At 35.9% G+C, this 18,428-nt stretch overlaps 1 protein-coding gene and 1 pseudogene across 5 annotated transcripts in view; both read left to right on the forward strand.

Moving 5' to 3' along the window:
- LOC105233023 (lachesin) overlaps window positions 1-18,428 on the forward strand; it is a 373,180-nt gene that overhangs the window by 288,135 nt on the left and 66,617 nt on the right. For all 5 annotated transcript variants that reach the window (XM_049462635.1, XM_049462636.1, XM_049462633.1 and 2 more), the window contains one exon: window positions 17,698-17,848. In XM_049462635.1, the coding sequence (XP_049318592.1) occupies window positions 17,698-17,848 (151 nt within the window). The remainder of the gene's footprint in view (window positions 1-17,697; window positions 17,849-18,428) is intronic.
- Window positions 4,660-4,772, forward strand: LOC125775936 (small nucleolar RNA U3; annotated as a pseudogene).

An 18,428-nucleotide genomic window follows, 5' to 3' on the forward strand; every position in this document is an offset into this window, starting at 1 on the left:
CCACTGCTGTTGGGAGTAATACCTTACTTTGATTCTCGCTGTGTAGCGTTTGAGTTTTTAATGCCTTTGAGCAGCATTGTCTCTTGGCACATTTCTTGAATTTTTGTTTCGGGAGTTGCTGTTGCAACTAAACCCGTGGCTTTTTTGAAAAAGCGCTGCTATGAGATGTGTTGGGAAAGTTATTGAGATGTAACATAGAATGATGCCTTTTATGACAATATACGAAGTTGAATTTGCTTTCGCAATTAGTAAGAGTGTGCGCGTGGGACAAGCAGTTTGTACAGAGTCTTTTTGACCTGACAAAGTTGTTCCTTTCGTTTATATTTAATTTTTTAAACTTCTCGCAAGTTTTGAGTTTATGCCCTCCTGTACATAGTTCGCATGACGTATATTTGTTCTGTTCAGATGTGAACGATTGTGCTTTGAAAAAGCTTCTACTTAAATTGTTGTTGTTATTGACTCGGAGTCTATTGAAGCTTCTGTTTAGGTCGGGTTGAACGTTTTTAATTCTGACTGTTTTTTTATCTACCCTTTCCGCAATTTCATATTAGGCAGTTAAGAAATCTTTCATTTGCTGCCACGTTGGGCAGTCTCTTCTTGATGAGAGCGATTGCTCCCATAGAAGTAATGATTTTTCTGGCAATGCTGTCTGTGGGAACATTTTGTGTTGTTAGATCCGACAAACAATTTAAAACAGTGGATTCTAATTTTATGAATTCTTCACTTGTTTCTTTTTGATTTTTCGGCAAGTTCATGAGTATGGTTACTTGCTTGTCAACCAATATTCTTTTGTCTTCATATCTTGCTTTCAGAGCTTCCCAAGCCAAATTTAAATTGTCATCACTTAATGCGAATTGTTTTACTATTACGCCTGCTTGACCTTTTGTTTTGTATCGGAGGTGAAACAATTTTTGCGCTTGCGATAGTTTTGGATGGTTTATGTACACGGCAGTAAACATGTCCCGGAAGGACGGCCATTGTTCATAACCTCCATGGAATATTTCTGTATCGCACGCTGGCACTTTGAGATGAATGCCTGTTGCCTCTTGGGCTTGCAATTGTGGTAACTCTACTCTACTGTGGGGAGTAGGTGCAATTGACTTTATAAGTTTTAGTTGATCTGCGATCATAATTTTCGTGTCTTCATACTGGTCTAAGCCGTTTTCAAATTTGGGGTATGCAGAAGATTTAAAGTTTTCTGGTAGATCTGAATCGTCAGTATCTACAATTGCGTCATATGCAGCTTGGAGACGTGTCCAAAAATTTTCAATAGTTTGGCTTTTTATTTCTAGCGCCGATTCAGAATTGTCTTGAATCGGCGAAGAAGCAAATCGAGAGCAGTATTTTATTGGACAGTCACTCTCAGAAATGAATTTGGAGTATGATATGTCTTTCCCCCTCTTTTGTTTTGTAGCACCTTGCTTAGAGCGTGTAGCTTCTGCAGGTGTACATGGACTCTTATCGTCAGAAATCATTTTTGGAATTTTTAGGAATTGAGATGTTTTAGATTTTTTTGAATCTATATTCATTTAGAAAATGTAAATTTGTAAAATATTTTTGTATATTTTCTTTCAGTGTATACTGAGAACTTAATTAACCGAGAACTCTTTTAGTTAAATAAGAGTTTTTTATTTCGTATAAAAATTAATAAAATCCGTGTTTATAGTTTATATTACTCGCCGTTGTATCTACTTTTGATGGCGTTTGTGTTTATTATAATAATAATAATTATAATAATAATAATTATAATAATAATAATTATAATAATAATATTATAATATTATTATTATTTTTTTTTTTATTTTTTTTTTAATGTATTGCGAGTATATATTTTTTTTTTCGGATTTATTGGTATGCCCTCGTACTTGTGTGCCGGAAAGGGTCAATACCTTTTGTATGTAAGTATGTATGTATGTGTGCACGATATGTGCTTCGTATGCATATAAGTATGCTTAAATTATTTTAATATGAAGCAAACCTGCTTGTTTTTGTTGTGCAAATACAAGGGGTATTGCTTGAACCTGATGTCAATTTGGACTTTGAGTATATGAATATATATGTGCATATATGTATATATGGTATAATAATAATAAAATTGGTATGGTATAATAATAATTTTTTTTTCTTTTCCTTTTTTCTCGTTTTGTTGTTAATTCGCGTTAGCAAATTCCCTTAACGTTTATTTATTTTCCAAATTGTATTAACTTCCCGTAATTTATTTGTCCTATGTATGTGTGGTATACACTATATAGGCATACAATTTATTTAAATACAATTTATTGTTGTAATCGCGGTTCGAATAAGTGACGAAGGAAAGTTTGTAAAATTTGTGAAAGTGAGGCGAGACTTGCAGGTAGTTAATTTCTGCACTCAACACACATGTGTGACGGTATGTATATACTCGTAAGTGTGTTCCTATATTTGCCTCTAATAAGTTATGAAAAGTATGTTTGCATGTATTTATAAACCATATATTCTGTATATATGTTTTCTTTTATTTCTCGTTTTGTACCTTTTAATATGCCTTTTGCTTATTAGTGCAATTCGCTTGCTGCTTTAAAAGCAGAAGGGGTGCCGGAAAATATTACAAGTAGAGACTTGGATGATTTCGTACGATTTTAATGTGTTTTGTGTGATTGTGTTCACAAAGAAAAGCATACATAGGCATTAGTAATTTAAATACAAGTATATATTTTATCAACTTTAATATCGGTCTTTTAAAGCACCGTATTAAATTTGAGTTTCCGTTTTGATGAAACCGTTTAAAGTTATAACCGAGTTATAATTTGTAAACCAGTTTTTTTTTTCTAAACACACATACATATGTACATGCATATAAGTAAGGTGGAAGCGATACACTTACTCTTTCTCGCATCAAGGGAATTTTGGGGGAGTGTATTTGTTTGTGGGTTGCCCTAATGTTTATTTCCTTATTCGTCTTGTCCTCGCAGTTAGTATGCAGTTAGTATACCTCCTATTCTCCTGTGTGCCTTGTGTAAGTGGTTTTGTGTATGTTGCTTTTGCTTTTATTATCCGCGCCCGTTAGTGTGTTTTATTTAGTTTCGCGCCCGTTGGTGATTTATTTAATTTCGCGCCCGCTGTTGTTGTTGTTTTTTTTTCGTTTAGTCTTCCCTTCTTTTTGGCGCATTTTTGTTTGCTTCACTGTATGGATATATTATATATGCAAACTGTGTTGCACTGCACTAACACTGTAAATGTCAATTTTCTTTTTATGGTTTTAAGTATTTTTCACTTCACTGTTTTATAATTTTTATTTTAAATTTTTTCCACTTGTATAGTTTTAAGTATATGTATAATAGTCACCGCACTTTATTTTATTAAAAAATTTTTTATTGTTATTATTATTTTTCGTTGTTCTCTTTTTTTTTAAGGTGCGTTTCTGTAGGTTCGAAGGACCATGTTATATTAACTAGCGAACTCACCTTTTGGTTTACCCAAACTCACTTTTTAGGTTTTTGGTATAAAGGAAATAACGCACAACACAAGTTTTTTTTTGGAATTGTAAATTTCTTTTTTTTTGGAATTGTAAATTTCGTATCTCTATTTTAATTATATACTTATGTATGTATATTTCACAAAATGATAAGTTGGTCGAATAACCCAATTGGCGGCAGAATCGGCTAGCGACGATTGATGCGGGAGGAAAAACAAACGATGCTGCGAAAAGCGTATGCCCAAAGGCTTGGAGTGTCGACTCGTACGGAAGCAAAAAGCGAAGTGTCGGCGGCGGGACTTGTCCGTCCCTTTTTTTGCGTAAAACTGTTGTGTTCTAGTTGGAAGTGTGGTGTCATGTTTGAGTGTATTGGTGTGATGTGTAGTGATGTTGAAGGTGAGTGGTGAAATGTGGTGTGGCTGTGTTTCATGATAGGGAAAGAAAAAATTAAGTTAAAACAAAAAAGCAATTCGAAAAATTGGTGGTGTTAATGGAGAAATTTCCAGAAGTAGGAAGAGGAAAGCCACAATTTGGAAATAATAAATTCAAAATCAAAGAATTGTGGGAGAGTGTGGCACTGCAGTTAAATTGTTTAGGGCCACCAAGCAGAGCTGCCTACGAATGGGGACGAGTAAGTTATGGTTATGACATTAAAAATATTAACTAAAAATAAAATTTTTTTATTAGGTGTGGATTCACTATTAGGCAAATCTAAAGAAAAAACTGCGAATTATTCGAGCCGTATCCTCTTCTTCTCTTTCTATGTCCAAAACATCATTGGTCATTGTAGTTTTTGAAGTAGATGGTATTTCTTCCAGAGATTCCACTTGAAAGTGTTGGCAAATATTGTGCAATGCGCAACAAGCATTGCATATGAATCTGCAACAAATATTATTAAAAAGCCACTCAATTGTGAAAAAACTATGGCTTACTTTGCATTTGGAAGCTCCAATGGATTTGAGTGATCACGAAGGCTTTTTCGTATACGTAGCACATCAATTTTGCCCCCATTATTTTCGTCATTGTAATATAAATCAAAACTTATATCCATTTTTGAAGTTATACTTCTTATACGAGTTCGGAAAAGGTTGCGATAGATTCATATTGCGCAACCTTGTCTGCGAAGATGTTTGAGTAGCAAGGGAAGGGGTGACAATCGGCGATCGTTTCTTTCGGCACAGCTCTGCGTTGGCCTTTGAAAAATTAAGACTATACTTCACAGAATCATTTCTGTAGTTAGTCTTCACTTACCTTTTTTTTTTTAAATCGAACCGCGATGACGAGGTATATCGTTTCGTTTCATCTGACAGCGTGCGGTTTAAGAACTTCATTTCTAATTTTGTCTTGTGGCATATTAGAAATGATGTTTCTTCGAAAATCGTTCGCCTCGCAATTTTAACATTTTTTACAATATTCTCACATATTCTAACCGAGAATATGAAGAGGCAGAAATATATGTATTTACGGCATATGATGACAAGGCATACTATATGCCGAAGCATGGAATATGAAGAGACAGAAATACACTCCCAACGAAGAATTTCGGTTTGCTTTTCGTTTATATTTTATTCCATTTTAACAGCGAAAAATGTGTACAAAATACACCTCTCACACAGAGAACATAAACACATTTTTTTATTTTTGATTTATTATTTTTCAAATTATTTAATGTTAATTTGATCTTATTTTATAATAACTCATTTTAAATATATAAAAGATTTACCTAAACATTATGATGATATTTTCATGACTCATACGCAATGTACGAATGTAACCAATTTCGTTTTGCAGTCGGCATTTCAATTTCTCATGCTTCAATTTTTGCTTTCAACCAAGAAATCGCTTGTATGTTTGTGCAATATATTAGTGATGAGCGATATTTCACTACCGGCAAATCGCAACTGCGATCACTTTTTATAAATAGCAGTTCGCTTCTATGAACTGCGATTGCGATCGCAGTTCGAAACTGTGATCGCAGTTCGAACCTGTGATTTACGATAGCAGTTCGAACCTGTGAATTACGATCACAATAGCAAATAGCAGAAAAGTGACAACTTTCTTCAGTGTAAGTATATATATATGCGTATATATGCTATTTTTCATCATAGCGGTTTGAAGTTTTAAGTGCAACGTTCTAGTTTAGAGTACAAATTAAAACTCTTTTCATGGATGCAATATTCATAAATATTCAATTTAAGTTTTTAATAACACTTATTAATAAATTATATGAATTTTAATAAAAATGGAGTTACTTTTACTGTTGTATATTTATTTATTCTTTTATTAAGAAGCTCTTATAATTATTTCGTTTAACCGAATATAATTTAATTTAAAACAAGAATTGTAATTAATTAATTTCAGAAAAAATTATGGAATAAAAAAATTACGGTTTTTTTAATATTTTCCCAAAAATTAGGAAATTCCCGTTATTAATTTGGTCTTGAAAATATTATTAGCGGGTATTCAAAACATTCTGATGGATTATGGAATTCCCATCATTAGTTTTTCTTTGAAAATATTAAAAGCGGGTATTCTAAACAAACACATGATCAACCACACTAATGGTAATCCCTTCTAAAAAATGTGTGAAACCATCATACCAACATACAAATGAACTATACAATACGCTCTAAGTGTCAGGTAGCCGAACCGCTCCAACATTTGCGAAAATGTTGTGCAAGGAAAAGCGGAAAAACTTGACTCGAGTTACAGGAGCTAAACAAAAATTTACCGCCAATAACGACAAAATGTTTCCGTCGTTCCCACGACAGTCGGGTCTACGTAAGTGGAACGAACCCGGACGATCTGCCGCTACAACAACAACAACAAAAGGTCTCCGTTTGAACGTCGACTTAGTTGCGATCGCAATAGCAATATAAAATCACAGTGATTTAAAAATAGCAATCACTGAAATCACAGTGATTTAAAAATCGCAATATCGCTCATCTCTACAATATATGCCTTTGCGTTTTGCCGTCGGCATTTCCATATTGACATGCAAAAGTAATTATATATTTCATTGTTTCGTTTTGGCCCAATTTTTAGTTTTTTGCTTTTAACATCGTTTACTATACAAATAAATATTTTTCTTACTAATAGAAATTAAATTTATCACAGCAATATTATGTATATGTACATATATTATGTATATTGCTGTGATAAATTTAATTTCTATTAGTATACGCATGTGCGCGTTCAGAAATTGAAATCATATTTTCATCACTTATCAATGTACAGCCTTAGTCAAATGTTATTACACATTACTAAAATTTTTTGCATTTCGGTAAGACTGCTTCGATTGCCGTTGTTGTTGTTTTCAATATGAAGCAAATTTGTTGTTGTTGGATGAAATAGAGTGTGTAGAAGAAAGGAACAAAAATTCAAAGAAAATAACGGAATATTTCTTACAAAAACAATACATTTGTTTGATGCATATTGGCGTCAGAAGTTATTATACACATTTTATTCGTGTAAAGATCGTTAGTTTTTAGCTATCTTGTGAGTTAAGTAGGCGCATTTTACATGATTCTTGGAGAGGATTGCGCAAAAATTAATATTGTTAATTTAATCCACGAAAAGGAAGCATTTAAATATTGAAACACGATCCGAGATTGTGACCAAATTTAAAATGGGAACTTCGGCTTCGGATCTTCTGAAAATTTATGGAATTTCGCGGAAAACTGTGTACAATTTAGTAAAAAAGAAGGACACTTGTGGGAATTTAAAAGATAAAAAAAAGTGGACGAAAACTCGTTATAGGCCAAAGGGAAAAAACAAGATTAATGAGAGTCCTTATGGTAAATCCAACAATAAGCCCTATTCGTCTTGCAGAAAATTCGGAGGAACTAATTAGGAAGAAAGTTAGTGAAGCTACTTAACGTCGCAAGATGAAGAGCATGGGAAAGTGATCGACATAACTCCAAACAACAAAGCCAAACGCCTTGCCTTTGCTCGAGAGCATATTAATAAGTCCATAGAGTTCTGGCACAACGTTCTGTGGACTGACGAGTCCTCTTTTCAGTTCCAGGGGTCTTTTGGAAGAAAGTATATGCATCTACCGTCAACTCTGAAAAGCAAAGCACGGCAGCCTCTAAACAGATTCGGTGGAGGATCTGTAATGTTTTGGGGATGCATATCATTCTATGGATTGGGAGAGCTCGTACCGATTGAAGGAACTTTGAATTAATGTGGGTTTATCGATGTGTTGAATGATCATGCATTTCCTTCAGCAAATAGCCTGTTTCCAAATACCGACTGGATTCTGCAACAGGATAATGCTCCTTGCTATAAAGGATGGTTGGTAACGAAGTTTTTAAATGAGGTAGATCAAGCTGTTCTTGCATGGCCCCCTCAAAGCCCGGACCTTAACATCATTGAAAATGTTTGGGGTTTCATGAAACAACAAAGAAAAATTGATAAAAGTCGAAAACTAAATGACACTCTTGAAGAAATTAAAAGTATTTGGGCTGAGCTACCTCTTTCTTTTATCCACACCTTGATTGAGTCTATCCCGGCCAGGTTGCAAGCAGTAATTGATGCCAAAGGAGGAGTAACAAAATATTGACTCATTAAAATTAAAAAAAAAAATTAAAAATTTATAGTTCTTAATATAAACCATATAATATGACATTGTGTAGTTATCTTTGACACGAATAAAATGTGTGTAAAATTTTAGTAATGTGTAATAACATTTGACTATGGCTGTACTTATTACATGTGCGCGAGTTAAGGAACGTATTTCTTATAATAGTAACAAACAGCAAAACTACCTTTTGTTTCAGTAAACAGAATGCAAACAACCTTAAGTTGGAACAATTGAAATGCACTATCACTACAACAAACAATCCTAAACAAACAAGTATCAAAACAACATTGATTTTGAATACCACACAACCTTATCTTAAAACAAAACAAATATATCTAAGCAACCAATATATATGTAATCAAACCTAAACAAATAATAGAATCCATATCTAAAGAAACTATCAACTAGTAATAAGTAAAGTTAGTATAAATAGAAGTAAGAACCAAGTAATAAGTTAGTCTTAAGAGTATAAATAAAGAGTACACATTTCGGTGAAGCTCAAAATATATTCTTTTGACTCATTTTTACTTAATGTAGAAATTAACTCGCGCACTGACTTGCATGTTCATACATTCATATATACTTATATGTACATATATTTGCATACATTGCCGAACAAATAATGCACAAGCCTACAAACATACATATGCGTACACATATGAATATGTCAACAACAAAAAATTGATCTTCACAAGTCAATATGGCAGCCAAATTGGCGAAGAACAAAAGAGAGATGATTACGCTGCATATTCTCTTCCGCAACGAAGAGACAGAACTACTTTCCGATTCAAAATTCCTTCATTTAGACTTTGCTTTATTCTTCATTTTATGTGCATAATAAATTTATAAAATGTAAATTTAAGTTTTCTAGTTTTCTTTCATACAAAATGATATGCATTTCTGAATATCACTAAGAAGTATAACTTCTTCCGCGCGTAGGGACTCCACGCACCTTTTTTTTATTTATTTTAATGTTTATTCACTTTTTCGTGAGCGACAACTGAATTCAATTGTTTAAATATGTCGTTAAAAATTTTTAGCTGTTTCACTATCTGTCAAATTTCCCTTTCTTAGGTTGGCAACGCCAATCATACTTCGGCTGAACTTAGTTCAAGTTCGCAATACCGAAAAAGAGTTTGGTAGATCTGAAGTTGAATTGCCTTAACTTCAATTCGACCAAGTTGGGTTGAAAACCGCAATAGGGACATTAATTGTAGATGCTAAGTTTATTACATAGCTATATTTAGTTGATGTGCAAAACGTTAACCAGAAGATCGGAGTTGATAATATTGACGACATACATATGTAGTATAAGGCATACTTGAAATATTTCAAAAAGTATATGGGAGCATGTAGTATTGACTCGATTTTATCTAATTTTAGCATTAATAAATATTATTGACAGAAACAGATGATCTTTGAGGTACCTCAGATACCTTCAACAATATATAAATACTAAAGTCAACCGAATGTTTGAAAATCCTGATATTAGTTATTTGGTGGTTAGGACAAGTTTTCATCCGATTTTATCCAATTTAGCCAAAGAGATGCTTCGTTCAGCGAAAAATACGTACGTATACTAAATTTAATTATAATACTTCACATATTGGCTGATATATGCGATATAAAGTTAGATGGAAGTTTGAAATTTTTTCTATTAGGTATATTGGGGGCTAAGGGAAATATAATTCGATTTGGACAATTCATAAGGTGACACACCTCAAAGGCAATATTCGTACAAAGTTTTATGCGTATACGAGTATATTGATTGTATACTAGAAAGTGAATGAATGAGATGGAATTTGAAATTATATTACATTGAAAAGTAGGTGTGGTTCTTAATCGATTTCGCCAATTTGCGCACTATAACATGGGAATGTGAAAATAATCCCAAATTTGGGGTAATTTGGTTTGGTGATGTCACCATTGTCCATTTTTGGCTATGCGTCATATAAAGGCCTCTTATCATTCTGAGTGTGGCTTATTTAGCTACTGATTCTGAGTGCGGCTTATTTAGCTACCTTATTTTTTGCCAAGAAACACGTGTACCACATTTCATAGCAACTCAATTTTTACTCAAGTTAAAACTTACACGCATAAACGGACAGACGGGCTGCACTTGTATATGAATATACTTGTATATCCATCTCAATTAGTTTTAGGTAGTATGCATAACCGTTAGGTGAAGAAAACTATTATATTAGTTAGTTTTTACATGAAGTAAAAGTGAGTCAAAATAATGTACTTTCGAGCTGTACCGAAATATTACTCCTTATTTATACTCTTAAGACTAACTTATTACACGGTTCTTACTTCTATTTATACTAACTAGTATATCTACTTATTACTAGCTCATAGTTTGTTTAGATATAGATGTACATTATATTGTATTATTGGTTTATGTTTGTTTACAAATACATATATTGTTTGTTTAGATACATTTCCTTTGTTTAAGATACTGTTACAAAAGTAGTATTAAGTTGTATTTGTATTACTATATGCATCCCTGATTATGAACAATAGCTGTAGGTATATGGAATAACATTTGTCTTGTTGTAGACATCTGGCGCCACGGCTGTCTGCTTGTCTAGTTAAACAATTGCTGAGTCTGGCGCCGCGACTGTCTGCTTGCGTCTGGCGCCGTATAGCCGTATGTTCTGGTAATTTCCAGACGCGATATTCTAGAAGGACACGTCGGCATCAGCGAAAAGTGCGTGGCTATATAAGCCGTGGCAGCGCCAACGTAATCAATCAGTGCTAAGAGTAAACTGCCATAGTGTAGACGAGTTGTGAAATAAAGAGTTGTTGAATTAAATTAAACAGTGTTGATTTTATTTGTCAATCCAGAGATACGAACCTAACAAAGTAAACTAGCAAGCAGTAAATTCGTAACAATTGGTGTCAGAAGTGGGATTGTCAAATAATCCAAATTCAAGATGGTTAAATTCGGAGAATTGAGAATTCAGCAATTAAAAAAGGAACTGGAGGAGCGTAATTTGCCGATAAGCGGGCAAAAGGCGGATCTGCAGGCACGATTACGTGAAGCAATGGAAGCGGATGGAATTAATGTCGACGAATTCGAATTTGATGGCCCAGAAACTTCTACAAAGGTAGAAGAAAAAGTAGAAGAACAACGAACATCATCAAGTGTGGACATGAACATGCTGTTAGTGGCTATTAAGCAAATGGCAGAGAATGCAGTGCAAACCGAAAATCGTCTGGCACAGCAAATAGCTGAAAATACATCACAGTTAGAGTCTCGCCTTACACAACAACATCGTTTGGTACAACAGATCACGGAAAATAATACACAAGTGCAAGAGAAATTTTCAAAATTTGAAGACGAATTAAGCACTTTAAAAAATGACGAAGAAAATTTAAAAGCAGAAGTTCTTCAATTAAGTAATCGTGTGCGAGAACTGCAACTGCATGGCCTGCACCATCAACAAATAATCAAAGATTGAAGGCACCCACATTCGATGGAAGTATTCCATTTCAAATTTTCAAACTTCAGTTTGAAAAGACAGCAACGGCCAATAACTGAAATGCAGCGGACAAAGTGGCGTCCTTGTTTGTATCATTGAAAGGACCGGCAGCAGAAATCCTTCAGACTATTCCAGACTGTGAACGGGACAACTATGAGGCATTGATGAGTGCGATAGAAAGATGTTATGGTAGTGAGCACCGGAAACAAATATACCAGATCGAACTGCAAAATAGGGGTCAGAAGATGAACGAGTCATTGCAAGAGTTCGCAACTGAAATAGAACGACTGGCTCATTTGGCAAATGCAGATGCACCTGTGGATTACATTGAGAGGGTAAAAATTCAATGTTTCATAAATGGAATTCGTGATGTGGACACCAAACGCGCCATATATGCAATGCCAAAAAGAACGCCCTCACACAGGAAACAGCTTCCCTACTAAGTAAACCAGCACACAAAGTACAAAGGGTTGAAATGGAACAACCGGCGCTGATGGAGGAAATATTGAAGACTCTGAAGACAATTGCTGCACCGCGAGTAAATACAACAGGCAGATGTTTCAATTGTGGAAAAGCGGGTCACTTTGCCCGAAATTGCAATATAAAAGTAAACCCATCAAAACGGAAACAACGAACAGATAACAGGACGGAGCATCCACATCTCACAAGTCGTTAAACTAAAACGGAACAGTTCAAAGGGGCGTGAGCTGGTTCCCACAACTATTTGCCCCGCCATCTCGATATCACAAATAGGTCGCCATGACAACAATCTTACTATCAACGGCATGGTAAATGGACGACTGTCAACGCTTACTTTGGATACTGGTGCCACACATTCAATTATCCGACCGGATGTGGTAAGAGGAACGGTTGAACCATTAGTCGGTTGCAAGCTTCGAACGGCCACCGGGGAGGAAGCAGCTGTCGCGGGAAAAGTGTTTTGCAAAGTGATGATTGGTACCCTGGAAGTTAATCACACCTTCATCGTAGCAGAAATCACGGATGAAATTATAATGGGAGTAGATTTCATGATTGATCACGGGGTTACTTTGGATTTAAACAAGCAAATGCTGTTTTGCCAGAACATGGAGATGCCTATAAACACCGGATATGTGACCAACGTTGAAAGTAAGAGGGTGATTGTTGATGATAATCAGAGTATTCCACCAAAATCTGAGGCGATAGTATGGGCTAAAGTGAATGGAGGAGGTGGGACTGAAGAATTGTGGATTGTGGAACCAACAAAAATAGATACACCCATATTGGTAGGAAGAACGCTTGTGAAAATTAGAGAAGACGCCACCATTCCGGTCAGAGTAGTGAATAAATTCAACACGCCTATAAGGCTGAAGAAAGGAGCAGTAATTGGACAGTGCCAGAATATAAGTGCAATAGCACGATGCGAACGGTCAGAACAGAAGTCTACTATTGAGCCACAGCAGATAAGTCCTACACTCCTAAATAATTTACTTAACGAACTGCATGGAAATGAAAAATTAAAAGCAGAAAAACTATTAGAAAAATACGCATCCATATTTGCAAACGAAGGAAATACAGGAAGAACCGGCATTGTCAAACATCGCATAAATACTGGAGACGCTAAACCAATCCGACAAGCTCCGCGTAGGGTTCCACTAGCAAAACGTGAGGATGCTAACAAAATTATTGAAGACATGCACAAAAACGGTGTAATCGAACCTTCAATAAGTCCATGGAGCTCACCTATCGTCTTAGTTAAAAAGAAAGATGGTAGCACCCGTTTCTGCGTAGATTATAGGAAGTTGAATGATGTCACAAAGAAAGACAGTTATCCTCTACCAAGAATCGACGATACCTTAGACACCTTGTCTGGAGCGAAATGGTTTTCTACATTAGATCTACAAAGTGGATATTGGCAAGTCGAGATTGATGAACGTGACCGTGAAAAGACCGCTTTCAGTATGGGCGACGAGCTATGAGAATTCTCTGTGATGCCATTTGGGTTATGTAATGCGCCTGCAACGTTCGAGCGACTGATGGAACATGTGTTAAAAGGACTCAACTGGAAGACATGTTTGGTGTATCTTGATGACATTATCATCATGGGAAAAAGTTTTGATGATCATCTGAAAAATCAAGAGGAAGTCTTTCAGCGAATAGCATCAGCCGGATTACGCTTGAATCCCAAAAAGTGTTCATTATGGAAGAAGCAGATCACATATCTCGGACATAAAGTGTCAACTGAGGGGATTCACACCGAGGAGGGAAAAATAAAAGCAGTTAAAGATTGGCCTCAACCCACCAACATACATGAACTCCGCAGCTTCCTCGGCTTATGCACGTATTACCGCCGTTTTGTACCTGGATTTGCGAACGTGGCTAGAAGTTTACATGATTTAACAAAGAAGAATCGCCCGTTTGTATGGCAGTTGGAACAAGAAAAAGCGTTTGAGCAGCTTAAAGAACTACTTTGTACGGCGCCGATGTTGGCTTATCCAATACCTGGAAAGAAACTCATCCTGGATACAGATGCGAGCGCTTATGGAATTGGAGGTGTCCTGTCTCAGCTCATCGACGGACAAGAAAGAGTAATTGGGTATTACAGCAGAGTGCTCGGGAAACCAGAGAAAAACTACTGTGTGACGCGAAAAGAACTAATAGCTGTGGTGGAATGTGTAAAACATTTCCACAAGTATTTGTATGGACAACGATTCTTGCTGAGGACTGATCATGCAGCATTAAAATGGTTATTACAGTTTAGGAATCCGGAAGGCCAAATTGCACGATGGATCGAAAGATTACAGAATTACGACTTCGAAACGGAACATCGAAAGGGGATTCACCACAAAAATGCGGATGCATTATCACGTCGCCCTTGTCCACTGGAATGTAAACATTGCTCCAAATCAGAAGGAAAAGAAGGTATAATCGACGTGCGATTACTGAATATAGAACCTGAAGATGATTGGACTCCTCACCGCATCAGAATCAATCAGCTGGAGGACCCTGATCTTGCAAAGCTGATAATAGCCAAAGAAAATGGGGTACGACCACCAAAGGAACAAATAAGTAGCGAGAGTCCAACGGCAAAAGCATATTGGGCCCAATGGAACAGCATAAACCTCGTTAATGGATACCTTCATCGTACCTGGGAAAGCGAAGATGGCAAACAGTCTCGTCTGCTGATCATAGTACCGAAGTCCATGATCCCGAAAGTATTGAAAGAATATCACAATGGACCTAGTGGAGGGCACCTTGGGATTACAAAAACTATAGAGAAGATTAAACAACGGTTCTACTGGATCGGTTGTCGAGATTCCATAGCAGAATGGATAAGTAATTGCGTAGAGTGCATGGCAGCTAAAGGTCCTAAAGCCAAAAGTCGCGGTAGGCTACAACAGTACAACGTGGGATCACCATTTGAACGAGTCGCAATGGATGTTGCAGGTCCGTTTCCAACCAGTACGGCCGGAAACAAATATCTACTGGTCGTCATGGACTATTTCAAAAAATGGCCAGAAGTATATGCCTTACCAAACCAAGAAGCGAAGACAGTAGCCGAAGCGTTTGTAGAAAATTGGATAACAAGGTTCGGAGTGCCCGTCGAATTACACTCAGATCAAGGCAGGAATTTCCATTTTTCAAGAAGTCTGTACATTATTGGGCATCCACAAGACACGGACAACAGCGTTACATCCACAATCAGATGGAATGGTGGAGAGATTCAACCGAACGCTCGAAGAACATCTGCGGAAAATCGTTGATAAAGATCAACGGAATTGGGACAAGTGCATCCAGATGTTCCTGTTGGCGTATCGTTCAGCGAAGCACGAGATTATTTTCGGATCTGATCTGCGACTCCCTGCTGATCTTAAGTTTGGAACGAATCCTACAGCTGTAAGAAATGATGGAGATTATTGTTCTGCCTTAAAGGAAGAAATGAATGAATTGCATCTAATGGTAAGACAGCATACGCATCTGATGAGCAATAAGATGAAGGACCGGTTCGATCAAGCGGCAAATTCAAAAGGTTTCGAAGAAGGTGATCTGGTCCTGTTGTACAATCCACTTCGAAAGAAAGGCTTGTCCCCGAAACTGCAGACAGCCTGGGAAGGACCCTATATGGTGATGAAACGACTTAATGACGTGGTATACCGCATACAAAGAAATGGAAAAGCACGATGTAAAATGAAAGTAGTACATTTGGAGAGGCTCGCCCCATTTGGTTCAAGAGGATTTGTGCCTAATCGGGACGATTAGGCTTTAGTGGAGGGCAGTGTTACAAAAGTAGTATTAAGTTGTATTTGTATTACTATATGCATCCCTGATTATGAACAATAGCTGTAGGTATATGGAATAACATTTGTCTTGTTGTAGACATCTGGCGCCACGGCTGTCTGCTTGTCTAGTTAAACAATTGCTGAGTCTGGCGCCGCGACTGTCTGCTTGCGTCTGGCGCCGTATAGCCGTATGTTCTGGTAATTTCCAGAAGCGATATTCTAGAAGGACACGTCGGCATCAGCGAGAAGTGCGTGGCTATATAAGCCGTGGCAGCGCCAACGTAATCAATCAGTGCTAAGAGTAAACTGCCATAGTGTAGACGAGTTGTGAAATAAAGAGTTGTTGAATTAAATTAAACAGTGTTGATTTTATTTGTCAATCCAGAGATACGAACCTAACAAAGTAAACTAGCAAGCAGTAAATTCGTAACAATACGGTTGTTGAGGTATTCAAACTCAAGGTTGTTTGATATTTGTTTGTTTATGATTGTTTGTTGTAGTGATACTGCATTTCAACTGTCCCAACTCAAGATTGTTTTAATGCATTTTCTTTAATGTTGTTTTGATACATTCTGTTTATATCATAAGGAATACGTTCCTCGACCTACTCTGTAGCAACATTGCAATATTATAAAAATACCCGAAAAGCTGCGGTGTTGAGGAAAAGTTCAATCATAATTTGAGAGGAGTGATTCACAAATATTCTCGAAGCATTGCACGGAAAAATGCAAAATTTAACGGCAATGATGAATTTTTCGGTGGTGTTACCTTACTACTGTCTGGTGATTTCCCTCAGACTTCCGTTGAAACACTCCGATTGACCATAAATATGCACGTAAAATTGTAAACTAAATTCTGCACAAATATACTTCGAACGATTGACTTTGAATTTGTGGTTCTTCTTCTTCTTTATTGGTGTAGACACCGCTTACGCGATTACAGCCGAGCTTACAACAGCGAACCAGCTGTTCTTCCTTTCTCGCAGATTGGGCCAAGTGGAGATACCAAGTGTAGCCAGGTCCTTCTTCATCCAACGGGGTGGAGGTCTTATTTATCCTCTGCTTCTTCCAGCAGTTACTGCGTCGACTGCTCTCAGATCTGGATTGTTTTCTTCCATTTAGACGACATGACAGATAGCGTATCCGCTGTCCTTAAGCCACTGAACTATGTCAATGTTGTCGTATATCTCTTACGGCTCAACGTTGCAATACCATGTATACAAATTGAGCAATGGCAACATTGCTCAGATGTGAACAAAAGAGAACAACAGATTTTTACATTGTCACTTTGGGCAGAACTTTTGTCAAATTTTGTTTGTTACGTGTGATAAGTACGAAAAGGCGAAACGTCGTTTACTAACTGTGATGCTTTAGTATTATTTTCAATATTGCCATTGTTCAATTCGTTTACATGGTTTTGCACATCTAGCATTTAAGTTATAATTTTTAATAATGAAAAAGATTAAAACTAAAATCTAACTATTGAAAATAGTATATCTATTTATAAATAATAGTATTCTACTGGAATTCTGAGTTAGTTTAAGGATATTTCTAATACTGAGTAGTCGAAAAAGTCTTTTCATATTTCAATTCATTCATTTTCATATTTCAATTCAATCACATTGTGTCATACCATATAGTGTTGGAAAGGTGAGCTTTTTAAGCTTCATTTAACAAAAAAAAATTAAATTCGGGGAAGTTGAAAAAAACTTACACTTACTTAAATATAAAAAAAAATAACTTGAAGTTTGATTAGAGGTACGAAAAGACCTTTTCGACTACCCAATATATACAAGTTTATTTTTTAATAACTACAAAATATCGATATTACCAACCCTGTATTATAAGAGGGCAATTCGCTTAAATTAAATTATTCTGCTATATAGTAGCTTATTACTTGTTTCCATTTTTACAGTCCCTCCAATGCTTTTGATACCCCATCAATTGGTTGGAGCTCCTGAAGGTTTCAACGTAACAATCGAATGTTTCACGGAAGCACATCCAACTTCGTTAAATTACTGGACTCGTGGAGAAGGCCCCATTATACATGACTCCTATAAATACAAGTGAGTACACAATTAATGAAGATCTAAAATTTGTTTTTATTTGTTATTAATAATAAAAATAAAACAGTTTGTAACCCTTAAAACTAATATAGATAGTTAGTTAGAAGTTATTTATACGAGTATATTAATAATCAGAAGGTTGGTATTTCAGCGGAGCAGCGCTCAAGTTTAGTCGATTTTTACTTAGCTTTAACTTTCCGCTATCCCACTCGTAAAAAATGTCAGAAAAGAAAAATGTCCGCGATATTTAATTCAATAATAAAAATATTTATACATGCTGGAAATTTCTCCGTACATATGAATATTTGTCTCATGGGGCATTACGAGTACTGCTATGAAGTTGCTGTCGCTTCTACTACATACACTTGGCACCAACTTGATACCTCTGACAAGTGTGAGCACCATTTAACCATTCGGCCATAGTACTATATAGTATGTGTGTGAAATATTTTTAACATATTCGCTACTTTTTTTAACGAAATCTTTTAAATTACAAAAACTTAAAAAATAACAATTACGTCTACGTTTATGAGTACAGGAAGTCTAAATAGAAATATTTATGACTTTATTTTATATCATT

This window comes from Bactrocera dorsalis, chromosome 1 (assembly GCF_023373825.1).
Source record: "Bactrocera dorsalis isolate Fly_Bdor chromosome 1, ASM2337382v1, whole genome shotgun sequence".
NCBI classification, from domain to species: Eukaryota; Metazoa; Arthropoda; class Insecta; order Diptera; family Tephritidae; genus Bactrocera; species Bactrocera dorsalis.